We start from the raw sequence: 16,395 nt of genomic DNA, 5'->3' as shown, positions 1-16,395 counted from the left end.
GAAAACTAGGAAATATATGATATTTGTACTTTGAGCTAAGAACTATGAGACAATGAGTCACTCAGATACATAATGAGATTCATATTAATTAGAAAAATAAATTTATAGGTTAATTAGGTATAACTTGACATAACTCAGAAGCATTTTCCCCTGATAGCTAGGCACCTCTAAAATTCAACATTTTCCAACCTGTGGATGAGTTTAGTTATTGATATTTGAAGTTCCTTTGAGAACTGTATATTCATTCTCCTGTCTGAGCACTTGTCACCTTGTACTATAATGGATTATTTTTTTGACGATCTACTGTCTTGTAAGATCCTTGACAGAAGTAAGGGGCCATGATATATTAATCTTTGTGTTCTCAGAACCTCACACTGAGCAAAGGATGAATGGATGGATGGATAGATGGATGGATGATCTGGCTTCATACAAGGAGGTTCTATGCAGTGTTTGTCAACCTTAGCTACCTTTAGAATAATCTGGACTCCTATATAACAATATTTATGCATTCACTCCGCCCAAGTCCATTTAAATCAGAATCTCTGGCTTGGGGCCTTCACATTGTTGTATTTCAAAAGTTCTAACTTTTAAAAGGAACTTTTTTTTTCTTTTTCTTTTCTTTTTAAGGCCACACCTGTAGCCCATGGAATTTCCAGGTCCAGGGGTCAAATTGGAGCTGCAGCCATGGCCTATTCCACAGCAACACAGGATCCAGGCTGACCCAGCTACGCCAGAGTCACAGCAATGCTGGATACTTAACCCACTGAGCAAGACCAGGGATGAAAACTGCGTCCTTACAGAGACAATGTTGGGTCCTTAACCAGCTGAGCCACAACAGGAACTTCAAAAGGAGTATTGCTCTAAATCCATTTTCCTTAACAGCTCTTTACAAGTAGGCTGGTACATCTAACCCTATCAAGGGACTCAGTGTTGCACTGGAAGTAGTGATTCCCCAGGTCTCTAATAGTCTCAATTCTTTGTTACCAATCAACACATATTTATTGCAGGTCAGGTTACTATGCTGCATGCCCTTAAGGTAATGTTCTTTGCAATGGTTTTCTCTTTGGTAAACACAGTTTTGTTTTTTTTTACCAGAGGCATTGGTTCTCTTTGGCTTCTGCTGTGTTTTCCATGTAGCTTTTATTTATGAAATTTTTTAAGGACTCCAAAATTTGAGTCATAGCAGCCTTTTGATTACCCTTCCCCCAATCTTTCTTCTGTCTTCTCTGGTTTTGACTTTTTTTTTCCTAAGTATAGATTTTTTTAGTTACTCAGTGAATTTTATTACATTTATTGTTGTACAATGATCGTCATGACCCAATTTTATAACATTTCCATCCCAAACTCCCAGTACATCCCCCTATTCCCCAACCTGCCTAGTTTGGAGACCATTAAGTTTTTCCAACTCTGAATTAGTATCTGTTCTGCAAAGAAGTTCATGGTTTCCTTTTTTTTAGATTCTACATCTAGGTGATAGCATATGATTTTGGGATATCACTGCCTGGCTAACTTCACTTAGCATGATAATTTCTAGGTCCACCTATGTTGTTGCAAATGCCATTATTTCTTTCCTGTTAATGGCTAATAATATTCCATTGTGTGTATGTACCACATCTTCTTTATCCACTCCTCTGCTGATGGACATTTAGGTTGTTTCCATGTCTTGGCTATTGAAAATCGTGCTGCAATGAAGACTGAAGTAGGTGTAATTTATCAAGTCACGGTTTTCTCTGGATTGATGCCCAGGAGTGGGATTGCTATATCAAATCGTAGTTCTATTTTTAGTTTTCTGAGGAATCTCCATACTATTTTCCACAGTGGTTGCACCAATTTACATTCCCACCAACAGTTTCTCTACACCCTCTCCAGCATTTATTGTTTGTAGAGTTTTTGATGGTGGCCATTCTGGCTGGTGTAAGATGGTACTTCATAGTGGTTTTGATTTGCATTTCTCTAATAATTAGTGATGTTGAACATCTTTTCATGTTTTTTGGCCATCTGTATGTCTTCTTTGGAGAATTGTCTATTTAGATCCTCTGCCCATTTTTCAATGGGGTTGTTGGGTTTTTTTGGTATTGAGCTGCAGAAGGTGTTTATAAATTTTTGAGATTAATCCCTTGTCAGTCGCTACATTTGCAAATATTTCTCCCATTCTGTGGCTTGGCTTTTTGTTTTGTTTAGGGTTTCCTTTGCTGTGCAGAAACATTTAAGTTTAATTAAGTCCCATTTGTTTATTTTTGTTTTTATCATCGTTACTCTAGGAGGTGGATCTGAGAAGATGTTGCTGTGGTTTATGTCAGAGAATGTTGGGCCTATGTTTTCCTCTAAGAGTTTTATAGTATCTGGTCTTATATTTGGGTCTTTAATTCATTTTGAGTTTATTTTTGCATATGGTGTTAGGAAGTATTCTACTTTCATTTTTTTATATGTGGCTGTCCAGTTTTCCCAGAACCACTTATTGAAGGGGCTGTCTTTTCTCCATTGTATATTCTTGCCTCCTTTGTCATAGATTAGTTGGCTGTAAGTGTGTGGGTTTAAATCTGGGCTTGGTTTTGACTTTAAAATATATTGGAATAGTTATCTTGCTGGCCAACTATCTGATTAAGGCAAATAAAGCCCTACTGAAATAATTTTATATGGAAGCATCCTAGAGTATTGGGCTCTATCTGGATAACAGTAGCAAAGGTTTTTGCAACAAAATTGGGATCTCAAAATAGATCTTAGGACCAGAATACAGATAGACCAGGATAGAGTATTTATTAGTAAGTGGTGATGGTTAAATACCTCTTGGATATGTTTTTTAACACTATTGTTCTTGGTAAGCAAAGGTTATCAATAAATTATTATAAAAGTTGTGTGTGAGGCATTCTGATCAAAGAATGCTTATTTTAATTTACTCCTTTAAAATGAATGACTGGTGATATGGCAGCAGGCCAGATCAAAATGGAGTTCAAGCACACAAAATTAAAGATATACTAACTTGCCCCAGAAATGCTTGGGAAATCCTGTAGATAATTCTGATTATGACATAATTAAATTCAGTAGCTGAGTAGGAGGATGGAATTCCTAGAAGTTCATCATAATTTATTCAGCCTTAAAAGAGAAATTGAAAAACCATAGACTTTAGATAGAAAAAAAAAATGAAAGGTCAAATTTTAAAAGGCAATCACTCACGGGAGGTCTGGAGAATATTTAATAGCTAATGGGGAGCCCCGGGAAGATGTGTTGTTAAGGATCTGAAACAGCAGACGCTTGAAAATAAGCTCTTGCTGGTTAATTAACAGTCAATAACAATGTTGCAGGAGAAAAGACAACCCCAGAGAAGGAAATAAGGAAGCCAGGAAATTATGCCTTTGAAAAGGAAAAAGTGGGCTTAATTGCAATGTCCTTATAATATATCAAAATGAGGGTGCTCACCCTGAGATTCAGTTGTTCTTTCCTTATGCTCATGTGCCTGGATGCAGTTGAGGATCAAAAGGAGATGTTTTGTGATGGACTTGGGTTGTCTTTTTCTCCACTCCAGTGAAGGTTACATGGATTTCTAACCCAAAAAAGACTGGATGTCTTATACTAAATGGTGGTCAGTATTCAAAATACTCTAAACCAAGTTGGGAAAGTAAATGTAGTTGAACTACTGGGGCCAGATAGCATATGCTTCAAGAATTCTGGGGAAACCCGTGTTAACAGGGACATTGATGGCCCAAGAATACAGCCTGCTGTCATTCCTATTGCACAGATTGCAAATGTTAGACAATTTGGAAACTAATTAATTAGTTTAATTAACCAATTAAGTTTGAAAGTTTCTATAGGATGCCCTAGCCAATTAGACTCCAAAAATGGCCATTTCATCTCTGACCAGCTGGTGGAGTCTGTAATAAAGAATGGGGTTATTGGAGTTCCCATCGTGGCTCAGTGGTTAATGAGCCCAACTAGTATCTATGAGGATGCAGGTTTGATCCCTGGACTTGCTTAGTGGGTTAAGGATCTGGCGTTGCCAAGAGCTGTGGTGTAGGTTGCAGACGCAGCTCAGATCTGGTACTAAATTATGCATATAATAAGAATAAAATTGTGTAAGTATTTACAACAGAACATAGGGTCTGGAAATACTTGTAGAGTACTTGTTTCAAAGATATGCAAAGATATGCATGTGATTATAACCAACTTCCTTTTCTCTCCTCTCTTTCTCTCCTTCTTTCCTGTACTTTGCTTTTTAATTCCTTCATGCATGCTTGTGCATATGTGTGCATGCACACACACACACAAACTACATCACAAATTTATATCTAGAAATCCATGTTCAGCTGTTATCATGTGCTTCAGTACCTAGAAGGTGGTCAGCAAAGTTTTATGTTTTCAGAGTGAGGAATTGGGATTCAGCTGGGTGTCCTGACTATAAAATCCAGTTTTGAATGAGGTTATTTTTTAAAAACAATTCTCAGTAGGCAGTCATAGATGTATAAACCTCAAAAAGTGATAACTATTCCTATGATAAATGAACTATAAAAATGACCAAATATGGAAAGTCTTATTTTATACAGGATTGCTATGTAACATTTTTCTTGTTATAAAATAATTTAGTATATTCCAGTACACTTGAAATAGATGAAGACTTTTTTTGGAAATGGTAATATCTTAATCTATGAAAGGAGAAATGTATGTAATTTGTTATAAAGAAGTTTAATTTTCATTTCATTACATTATATTCTGTGAACATTTATATCTAGTCTTTAATTAAACATGATTTATTCAAATTGAGGTCTGTTTCCATTTAGATTGCTTGCATTGTTAATCACAGTGCAAATAGCCTCCACTGCTGAAAGAACTCTTACATTATACTAAGATATAAAGGTTTCTGTGTAATTTGCATCTGTTGTCTGAGCCTACATGTTACTAGATGTGTGCACAGGCAAAAATGTTTTTCTTATGTTGCTACTATGTAAAAGTATGTAACTAATTTAACAACATCTGTATTTGTATGAATTTAGATTAAGGAAGTTTTTGATAATGTAAAAATTGAAAATTGCACAGGAAATAAAAGGTCAGTTTTTATCACAAATTGAGTATGGATAGAAAGCCTTTTCACTTTAGCAAATGCAATTCCAATTTCTTCCTCTTATTAACCTCTGGTTAAAGGTATAACTGTATTTTTAGAAACAAATGGTCTTAATTATAACTTCCTTGGTTGTTGATTGTAGATCTGGCCTGATGAACAAGTAGAAAGAAGTTCAAAAGTTCAGAGGTTGATCTGTTTCATTTAAATTCACATTCATGTGGTTAACTGCTACTTATTGTGTAAAGACTTAGAAGAAATAAAGAAGCAAAGAACAACAGTGCCTGTCCTTAAAAGTATATGTAATAACTCTTGATTATTCTCACATTGTCAACTATGAAAATTTCTTTCTATTAACATCTTAATGCAGCAAAAACTGAGTTCAATTTTACTTACGATATAGTTCAGTGTTACAATGAGAAATGCTTTGAGCCTCATACATGAGAATTAAAGTATTGTTGTACCTATTAGCATTAAGTCCCCGGTGGGTCTTTGTCCTGCCTTCCTTCGCTATTTCTTAAATCCATCCACATATGGTTTTACTAGGTCTTTCTAGAGTACAAGGTTAAGAGGCCAGCCAGATCCAAGTCTTCAGTGCACAGATATGAAGACCAGTTTCCTCAGCTGGCACTAAGGGTTCATGATAATTTGGTCCCTATCTACATCCTCAGACTTGGCTCCCAACACTCCCCTTCCTACTCTATGCTCCAGAAAAACTGCTATTCATGTTTCTGAGCATACCATCATACCATAAACATCTTTCTTCATTCTGGTCCCTGCTTGGAAATATACCACCATCTTCATCCTGTTTTTATTAATCTTAATCTTCCTTCAAGTTCAAGATGAAATCCTATTTCCCTTATGGGGTATTTTTCAGACATTAATACTTAGTTTCTTCTCTAGAACTATATAAAAGGGTAGCTTTTGTCTACTTTACAAAATAAGGCAATGCATTCTTTAAGACATGCAGATTTGTCATCCACTGACGTATTCTCACCTAAAACAAATTGTAGAAGAAAAGATATATTAGGCATGTTCCAAAGTAGCCAACCATTGCCATTGCCTTACATTGAGCTGGCAAGAAAATAAATAGCACAGTGACTTTTGCGCCACTTTCAAAATTTAGTGTTTGCATGTTAGTCTAATATAACATCTAAAATTTTGTTAAGACAACAAAACTGAATATTTTATCAGGAAAGAAAAATGAATAAATGACACATTCGTCCTTCCCTTTTCCTTTGCTCCTTCCCTCCTTCCTTCCTTTCTTCCTTCCTCATTTCTTTCTGGAGAGTTTTTGTGTCAAATATTTGGGAGTATATTATAGTTTATAGTACAAGCTATTTTTTAGAGATTATCAGATTCTGATTTTAGTCTAATATTTGCTATTGTAGAATGCTCAAATTATTCAAATTTTTTGAACATAGTCATGAATTGTCTCTGCTCTCAAGCTGTAGCAGTTGACCAGAAACCAGGTTGGCTTTTTCAGAGAAAGTAGTCACCTCTCTAAGTAAATTTAGCCATAAACTTAGAATGAGCGGGTGTCCAAATCCACTTCCAGGAGGAGTTGCTGTTTAGAAGCAAGAAGTTAAAGGAAAGAGGGCAAAATAAAGGTTTTCTAGTGTTTTGTTCTTGTTTTATTTGAGGGGGTAATTTACTGATCACGTTATTATTATTATTATTATTTTAGGTTTTTATTTTTTTGAGTCGATTTACTCTTATAGTTGATTTACATTGTTCTGTTAATTCCTGCTGTGTCAAGTCATATGTACATATATGTGTGTGTGTATATATGTATATATATTTTTTTGTTTTTCTCACATTATCCTCCATGATGTTCCTTCACAGGTGACTAGATATAGTTTCCTGTGCTATATAGCAAGATCTCATTGCTTACCCACTCCAATGCAATAGTTTGAATCTACTAACCCCAAACTTCCTGTCCATCCCACTCCCATCCCCTCACCCTTGGCAACAACAGCTCTGTTCTCCATGTCCAAGATTTTGTTTCTTTTGTGTAGAAAGTTTTATTTGTGCCATAAATGTCATTTCAGATATAAGTGATAGCATATGGTATTTGTCTTTCTCTTTCTACTTCACTTAGTATGAGAATCACCAGTTCCATCCATGTTGCTGCAAATAGCATCATTTTGTTCTTTTTTATGGCTGAGTAGTATTCCATTGTGTGTATATATACCACATCTTCTTGACTCATTCATCTGTCAATGGACATTTAGGTTGTTTCCATGTCTTGGCTATTGTGAATAGTGCTATAGTGAACATAGTGGTGCATGTATCTTTTTCAATGAAAGCACTGTGAAAATTCAGGACTTTGGAATACCTTTTGGCATGTTGCAGTGTATCAGAAGGCACATTACACATCTGAAAATTTTTTTTTCAGATTGCCTTCACCACTATTTTATTACAAATTTTATTAAGAAACATTTATTGGGCACTAGTCATCTTCCATATAGAGTGTGCCATTTGTGGAGGTACAAAGAATAGTGCAGGACAGGTACCACATTTATAAAGCTCAGAGACTGACAAGGTGAAAGGGTGGAAGGCACATAGATAGACGTTCCTAAGTAACACCATTTAGGTATATAAGAAAGTTGTGCGAATAAGAGCAGAGCAGGAGTTCGGTTAAGATGGATGGTGGGGAGGGAAAGCATTGAAGGGCAGTGTGTGTTCTCCAACTACTTCACCAGCTCCCACAGAACCTAGCGTGATGCTGGGTTTAAAGGGAATGACTTGCAAATATCAGTGATTTCTATTTGGCTGGATTCGCCATGATTTCTTTTTTCATTCAAAATCCCATCCGTTATCCCTGTTACCCAAAATTAGTATGGAAATCAGTATAACTTGCTGAATGTTTCATATTTCCGATGATTTTATGTCAGGCATAATAATGTTATATCAAAGGTAAGTCCCTTTAGTTATCCTAACTTTAGAAACCCTTGAATGAGATTAGGAAGTGATCATCATTTACATTTATTATACTTCACATGTAACAAGTTTTAGCTATTAACTCTAATTTGCTTCTCATCACATTCATCAAAGGAGAACTATTTAGAAACTAAAACATCTCTGTCAGTTAGAATTTTAATGAATTAAGATGAAATGAGACAGTGTTAATTGGCAGTAGTTGCTGCAGGGAAGGTTTCTAGATCTTGTAAGTGATACCAATTCATTTCTCTATCAGGATTAATTTGTTTGATTTAATTCTATGGATACACTGAATATTTCCCTAAACTATTCATATTTATTTTCAAAATTGGAAAAATAGTTTAATTCTATTGGTGTTGCATTCAGATTCTGAATTTCACCTGAACTTGATTTAACTGGATTGTTAATAAATTGTTGATTGTAAGCACCATTTGTATTATTGACTAGAGACATGCACACACACACAATGTAACAGCAGTATTTAGACTTCATTTTATTTGAAATGCCTAAAACCTTCCAATAACTGATCATCTTTTCACCAATAATTCTCTTCCTCTCTTTTTTTCTATTTTCCTCAGATATAAATGAGTGTGAAGCTGAGCCTTGCAAAAATGGGGGAATATGTACAGACCTTGTTGCTAACTATTCCTGTGAGTGCCCAGGAGAATTCATGGGAAGAAACTGTCAATACAGTAAGTACTCATATGTACCTTTATTGGCACTCATATGTACCTTTATTGGCATAGCCTCCGTTTCTGGGTGAAAGTCAATATAACTTGCTTCCAGAGATCATAATGCATTGAAATGGCACATTTCATATTTGTTATTGTTAATGTTATTAACGTACATATATTCTCCGGGATAGTTCTCACTTAGAGCGCAGTAGGCATGAGATATGATCATCTTGTGGTGTCACAGGAAGTCAGCAGTTCCTCTGAAACCCAAGTGCATCTCTCCCATAAATCTCATTTTGTCTTTTGAGTATGTGTATGACCTCATTTTCTCCCAGAGGGATTACTCTGGTTCAAACAATAAACTCAGAACATCCTAACCAGAAAACTTCTGCCACAAAGAAAAGGTAGAGATTAGTGAGGATTCATGTTGAGCTGGCCTACACGTTGATAAGAATTTTACATGCTATTTATTAGTCTTCTATGAAGCCTAGGACAGTAGGATCTTGGGATGATGGGTCAAATTATAGGATAGTAGTTTGCCTGAAGTGTTTATAAATAAGTACAAAGCATCCCACCTTCCCCCAAACAAACAAAAAATTAGGGAAAAGTAGTAACAAGATTATAGTGAGTGGGAGGATAATGCTAATGAGAAAAATAGTGATGTAGCTTAATAACTGTTGGGCACTTACAGAAACTTAATAGTGTAACTGCTTTAACGTATATAAAACTATGAGAACATCCTCACATTCCACAAATTCAGAAGGCAAATACAGATGAGGATTCAAACACTGAAACTGAGACACGTTGTCTATGTGGTTTGCACAGGTTCTCACAGATAATGAAAGAAGTAGGACTAGAAGGAATCTAGAATCAGGTCTATGATTCCCATTTCAGTGTATTTTTCTCTAAATCAAGATATCTCTTTGGACAGAGGTGAGCAAGATAAACACAAAAGCACCCTCCACCTCCACTCTTTCTTACAAACACACACACACACACACACACACACACTCACATACTCCTTCCTCTTTAGCCAGAATAACAATTTCATTTCTCATTTTCCCTCTTCCTTTTCCCTTGACAACATAATTTATAAAATAAAACAAGGAAAATTGTTGATGAATTTATTTGGGTTATGTATTTAAACAGAATGGTAAATCTAGGGATTCTCACTACCCTAATCATGAAAATTTTCATGAAAATGATGAACTTGTGAATATCAAAGGAATGCCTTGGATTGGGGAAAATTTTTCTGAGCTTGAAAATATTTAGAGAAGGACATGGAGCATGAACTTCAGGCCTGGATGAATGGAAGGACAGGACTGTCTCACTAAGCAGTTTAATCATAAAGCCAAACATACCAATAGCCACCCAGTTAACTGACCTAGCAACTTTCCTATAAAGCCTGTAACTAATCACCTGCTAAAGTAAATTCATTTGGTTCCTGGCCCACCCAGGCCCAGATCTTGCATCTTTTTTTCCTTTGGTTCATGTGACTTGAGGATGGCCTAGTCTGTAGTCACCTCTTGCTCCCTGGCCTTGGAGCATCTGGATAGTCAGTTGGTTGCCTATCTGTTGAAAATGGAAGGAGTGCTGGATATGAGCTGGACATTGAAACTGATGACTAAAACCTGTTCATATCTCCATCAAAGATTTTACTGAGGTCACCACATCCAAAAAATACCCTTGAGAAGTTAGAAACCTATTGATGACGAAGGGCATATTGAAATAGACCTTGAACTTAATTGCTACCACTTTGCATCTAATGTCTTCTAATCGGTTTTTGCAATTGCATGTAAGATTCTTTGGTCTTCTTCAACTTGGTTTTGTATTTGTATAATATTTATATTTAGATCCAGACTTCTCTCTGAACATGAATGATAATGAAGTGTCTTCCTTAACCTATCATACTTTCTGACCTCCTACCACTTACTCTGTTCATCTCTGCGCCCTGACAGAGATTGCAGAGTCACCTAAGGTCCACTTTACATATGTCACTGTTGGGGTATTTGGTTTTTTCTTGTATTGATTTGTAAGATTATGTAATAATTTAAGGATCCTGATTCTTCCACCTTGTCTAGTTTTCTGGGGTATGGTTTTGCTTTTTTCTATGGCTTTTTAGCAACTTTAGAAAAATCCAGAGAAAGAAAGTGCCTCTTGTCACAACTGATGATTTAGTATTACACATTGGGAACTTAGAACATTCACTCACTGCAGGGCACATAGAAGCACCTGTGTGTTACAGGTGGTGCCAGGTCCAAGCTGACTGAGTTTAGGATCATGGGAGTTGACATTATATAGATTATAACCAATTTACCCACTTCCACTCTGAAGGAAGATTGATATACTTTCTTTAGGCACTGTATCTTGTCCCACAGGGGTACCACTAGGTCAGCTTACACCTGCAATAATGGCAGAAGCCATTGTTTGAGCAGATAATTCATGTGAGAGAGGGAAGGGAGAATGATGGAGACTAACTGGTGGGTGAGTTAGAGGACAACCAAACCAAAATGCTATCATCCTTGTGTTCACATCCAAACTGTCTTTGGTCTAATGCGGGGCTCCTACAACTTATGCATACATCGCTTGTACCACCTCTTTCTTATTTGTAATAATGGGTCAGTTAAGTTCTGGCATATTTTAAAATGAAATTATTCTCAGTGCCCCCTGAAATAAGAAATAATAGATGTTTCAAAGAAATAGAAGTAATTTTTAAATCTACATAAAAATAATAAACTACAAACATAAATGATAAACTGGGGAAATATTTACAATGAACACAAAAAATAAACATTTCTTATCCTTAATTTATTATGTCTTTCCACTCGATAAAATAAAGCATAACAACAGAACAACAACAAAAAAACAGCAAGAACATGAACAGAACCTTTCCTCAAAGGAAGTAGTTTACTATTTGTCATGTGATATTTGAATTGCATCTCCATCTTTCTCCTTATGTTTATTTTGAACTGATAAAATTGGTAACTTTGGAGTTCCCATTGTGGCTCAGTGGTAATGAGCCTGACTCGTATCCATGAGGATGAGGGTTCAATCCCTGGCCTCACTCAGTGGGTCAAGGATCCAGCATTGCCATGAGCTATTGCGTAGGTCGCAGACTCGCTCGGATACTGCATTGCTATGGCTGTATATAGGCTGCCAACTGCAGCTCCAATTTGAACCCTAACCTGGGAACTTCCACATGCGGTGAGTGCAGCACTAAAAAGGCAAAAAAAAAAAAAAAATAGTAACTTTATGACCTGAAAATAATAATTCTATTTTGAATGAGGATTTAATAAGAGTATTAGATGTGTGAAGAAAAAAATGGAATGACTATGCACCCCTCTCAGATTCTTCCTCTCACATCCCGGTCATTTCCAGTGAAAACTGGAAGATGACAGAAACAAAAGAAAATATAAACAGAAATGGGTGAAAGGGTAAAGAGGAGCAGAGGCTAGCTGGCAGACTTTAGAATGAATATAGAAAAGAAAAAAGAGGAGAAAGGAAAGGGTGAGAGTTATTAACCAGTCTCTACACTAACCTTGCAGCACGCACGAAGTTCTGACTCTCACACATACACACATGCGCGCGCGCCAGGGTTGGGGGTGGGGGTGGAATTTGTCTGCATTCTTGGGGACATTGTAAAACAAAGGAGGTGACAAATAGAATTTTTCAAAGACGTGGAATTTCCCACTAGACAATTTTACTTAAGAGAAGCCCTCCCCTCCTTCTAAACATGCTGCTTCCAGTCTGTTCTCAATTCAGCTGCCAGAGGAAGCCTGGAAAACAGAAGTCAGAACCCATCACATATTAGCTCAGAATCTGCCACAGGTTTCTGATCTCAGACAGAGTGAAAATGACAGATCTCCTGTTTCCCACGCCTGCTGGAGCCCTGTAGCTCTGTCCTACTCACTCCCCTCTCCAACCGCATCTGCTAAGAACTCTCACTTTCTAAGGCACTGCTCCAGCCGCACTGGCCTCCTAGCTGCTGCTTCTGGCACATTCTTGCCCTAGAGCATTTCTTTTCCTTTCTCCCTTATTCTGTCATATTCCTTGTTATGAACACTCCCGTACTTGCTTCAGGTCATTACATTAAAGGCATCTATCTTCTCAATGAGGCTTTCCCCAGCCTCTCTATGCCCTTTTTTCAACACCCTGAAACACACACTCATCCCCTTCTCTGCTGTAGTTTTTTACTTAGTATTAATCACTAACATATCATTTTTTTTTTACTTTATCATATTGTTTATTGACTATTTCTCCAACGGAGTTTATATTCCCTGAAGGTGAGATTTTGCTGTTATAATCACAATTGCCAGAATGGCTAGCAAGCTGTAAGTACTCAGTAAATATTTGTTGAATGAATGAATGAGGCTAGCACTCGGAATTCTTTTAAGTATAGGATGACGTCTCATGTCTCAGTGTTCTTAATGTCTATTAAGTTATTTCTCACCCCACTTTTCATTGTTTTGTCTTTTTAGAGCTCCACCTGTGGCATGTGGAGGTTCCCAGGCTAGGGGTCGAATCACAGCTATAGCCACCAGATCCTTTAACACACAGAGTGAGCCCAGGAACTGAACCCTCATTCTCATGGAGAATAACCCACTCTTAGTAACCTTAATTAAGATCCTTAGGTCCTCAGATCAGGTTTTTAACCCACTAATCCACAACAGGAACTTCCTGACTTCATTTTTTAAGTAGTATTCTAATACTGACATTGCTAGTATGATAAATACAATCTGGTGTATCAGTTGGTGCTCAGTAAGATACTGCAAGTTAGATTGCTTTCCTTTAATTGATAAAAGCTTTTAAAATTCTATTTTGCATTGGGGTTGCGCAAATGGGTTTGAAATAAAAGAGGTAGAGAGAGGGACCTCTTTCTCATTTCAGGCTGTTTCTACATGTGGACATCTTGATAATTTATTTGAGATCATTTATTTGTTTCTCCCTCATTTCAAATAATCAAAAGATATATGAATGCTATGATCTGACTAACTACTATCATTAACATACTTTAAAAATATAAAAGTAATTTTGGAGGTTACTTTTTTCAGGGTATAGACAAACTGATCTTGATATCTGTCTACTTATCATCAAAAGATTTGTTTTTCTCAAATATTAACCTTTTCTCTGCTTCTTCTCATTTTTACTGTGCCTTCAATTTTAAGCAGTTTATTAAGACTACCTTTGACAGTTTAATTAAATGAAATATTTTTAATATTAATGATATACTGCATTTTAAAAACCCAAGTATATTTATTCATTTTCAGTTAATTAAAGGCAAGACATTTAGTTGAGGTGCTATTTTAATATTATTTTTTAAAGTATATGAATTCTTTATTATAATGTACATCTCTAATTTAGCTATTAAATACTTTTATAAGGAATAAATTTATATCTAGCCCTTTCTATTATGCTATAATGCCTAATTATGTGGAATTAATTATTATGTGTGTCAATCACCTATTAAACACTTTCAGTAACAATATAATTATTTCAGATATTTAAAACAAATGTTTTAATACTTGGCCAAGAACCTGCCTGTAATTTTCACATTAATTATTTCCTAATTAATATATGTAGCTGGGTTAAGGAAATAATGCAGCTGATTTAAATAATTTCAGTTTAGATTTCCATATATGGTTCATGCAATTTATCATTGATTTTAAGAGCTTTTAGTTATTTTTTAGTTCTATTTTTCACTCATTTATCACAGAACATTTAAGTGTGATTATTTTTTACTTTAATTGGAGCTACTTTTGATTGATATGTTAAAATTGTCTAGATATTTCCATAATATCTTCCACAGTATTACAGATATTCTTCTAATTAAAGTGTTCATTTACATTCCCTTGTTGCTTTTAAATAATATAAGTTCAAGGGTTCAGATATCCATTTGCATAAACAGCTAGAAAGGACAATGATGAGGAACTGGAGTGAGAAATGTATTCTCAAGAGAACAAATATGCTTTGCCATGTAGGGTTAACAGAACATGATCTTTAAAACTGAAGGAAGTGCAATGGAAATTGATAGTACTGTAGTTAACTAATCTAGAAATAACTAGGACTGTTTTCATTTATTGGGCTATGTGGCCCTCAGTAGCCATAGACAGTGGCCTCCTGGGTGTTTGAATGTGACATGATTAAATTTCAGGAATGGCACTCAAATTCATTTCTGTCACTGATACTATTTCTGGAAATTAAGATAGTCACCAAGGGAGCTCTTATAATACACCATCCCCAAACTATTATGCCAGAAAGTATTAAGACTTGGATGATTTCAGAGGGTTTTATTAGAAATGAAAACTAAAATCTTCAACTGAGGATAGAGTGATGTTTCTAAATGTCAAAGTTATCCAGCTTTTTAAAATCTAGTAAAATAATCCAGATAATTCAATAGCTCTTTAAGAAGTCTGTCAGTTAAGTAATATGGACAAAATATGATTCGTGTGAATATAGTTGGCAAATTGTAAATTAATATTTCTGGGAATTCCCATCGTGGCTCAGTGGTTAACGAATCTGACTAGGAACCATGAGGTTTCGGGTTCAGTCCCTGCCCTTGCTCAGTGGGTTCAGGATCTGGCATTGTCGTGAGCTGTGGTGTAGGTTGCAGACGCGGCTCGGATCCCATGTTGCTGTGGCTCTGGTGTAGGCTGGCAGCTACGGCTCCGATTAGACCCCTAGCCTGGGAACCTCCATATGCCTCAGGAGTGGCCCAAGAAATGGCATAAAGATGAAAAAATAAAAAAAATTAAATATTTCTGTATCTTCATTTTTCAAATAGCTGTAACTCTTTAAGCCTTCATTACAGATGAGTTAATATTTACAAATACACAAAGTTATACTATATAGATGTACATATGTAATCTTTGTTTCAATATCAATGTGTGCTGTCAAGTATATCTGTATAAATGCAGACTTATCCAGTGAAAATTGCTAAAATACTTTATAAATAAATAAATGACAATTATATACATTATTATATGCTCAACACAATTATTCCTTTTATAAAGACAAATCTGTAAATCAAAACTCTCAGCTTATCTTAATATTTTGCCATCAATTGTCATATGATAGTATTGATTTTCATGTAGGCTTTTCCTGTGAACCAAGTGGTATCCTAAGTGCTTTGAATATTAATTTTTAAAATTCCCTTAACACACTTGGTGGTAGATTCTTTTTATCAGTGGCTTCATGTTACACAGAAAACTGAGCTACTGAGTGATGAAATAATTTGCATAGGTTCACAAGGCTGGTAAAGTGCAGATCCTGGCCTTACCTTAATCCCAGGCATTGGATCTGCAGAGCCTGTACTCCCAAGCATGATCGATCCTACCCCTTGAAGTGTGAAAAGAACACCGTTCCACTGTTTTTCTTTTCTTTTTCTTTTTTTTTGCTTTTTAGGTACAGAGTTACGTCATATGGAAGTTCCCAGGCTAGGGGTCGAAGGTTGAATTGAAACTACAGCTGCAGGCCTACCCTACAGCCACAGCATTGTGGGACCCAAAGCCGCATCTGCGACCTAACCCACAGCTCACAGCAATGCCAGATTCTTAACCCACTGAGTGAGGCCAGGGATCGAACATACATCCCTATGGATACTAGTTGGGTTCCTTTCCACCCTCCACAATGGGAACTCCCAGGAACACTGTCTATTACACTGTATACCTGTAGGACAGTTGCACTTGAGGAGTGGCCTTGGCAAGTGGCTGCAGAGTAAGAGGAAAGAGC

The 16,395-nt window shown here is 36.2% G+C and overlaps 1 protein-coding gene across 2 annotated transcripts in view; it reads left to right on the top strand.

The window, feature by feature from the left end:
- Positions 1–16,395, top strand: part of EDIL3 (EGF like repeats and discoidin domains 3) — a 431,432-nt gene that overhangs the window by 238,975 nt on the left and 176,062 nt on the right. For both annotated transcript variants that reach the window (XM_021084514.2, XM_005661542.4), the window contains one exon: positions 8,572–8,685. In XM_021084514.2, coding sequence (XP_020940173.1) covers positions 8,572–8,685 — 114 coding nt within the window. The remainder of the gene's footprint in view (positions 1–8,571; positions 8,686–16,395) is intronic.

This window comes from Sus scrofa, chromosome 2, assembly GCF_054392235.1.
Source record: "Sus scrofa isolate SSC_HxYL_T2T_F1_AM1 chromosome 2, Sscrofa_HxYL_maternal_Yorkshire_Landrace_v2.0, whole genome shotgun sequence".
NCBI classification, from domain to species: Eukaryota; Metazoa; Chordata; class Mammalia; order Artiodactyla; family Suidae; genus Sus; species Sus scrofa.
The sequence above is the reverse complement of the archived record's forward strand: the minus strand, read 5'-3'. Positions and strand labels throughout refer to the sequence as shown.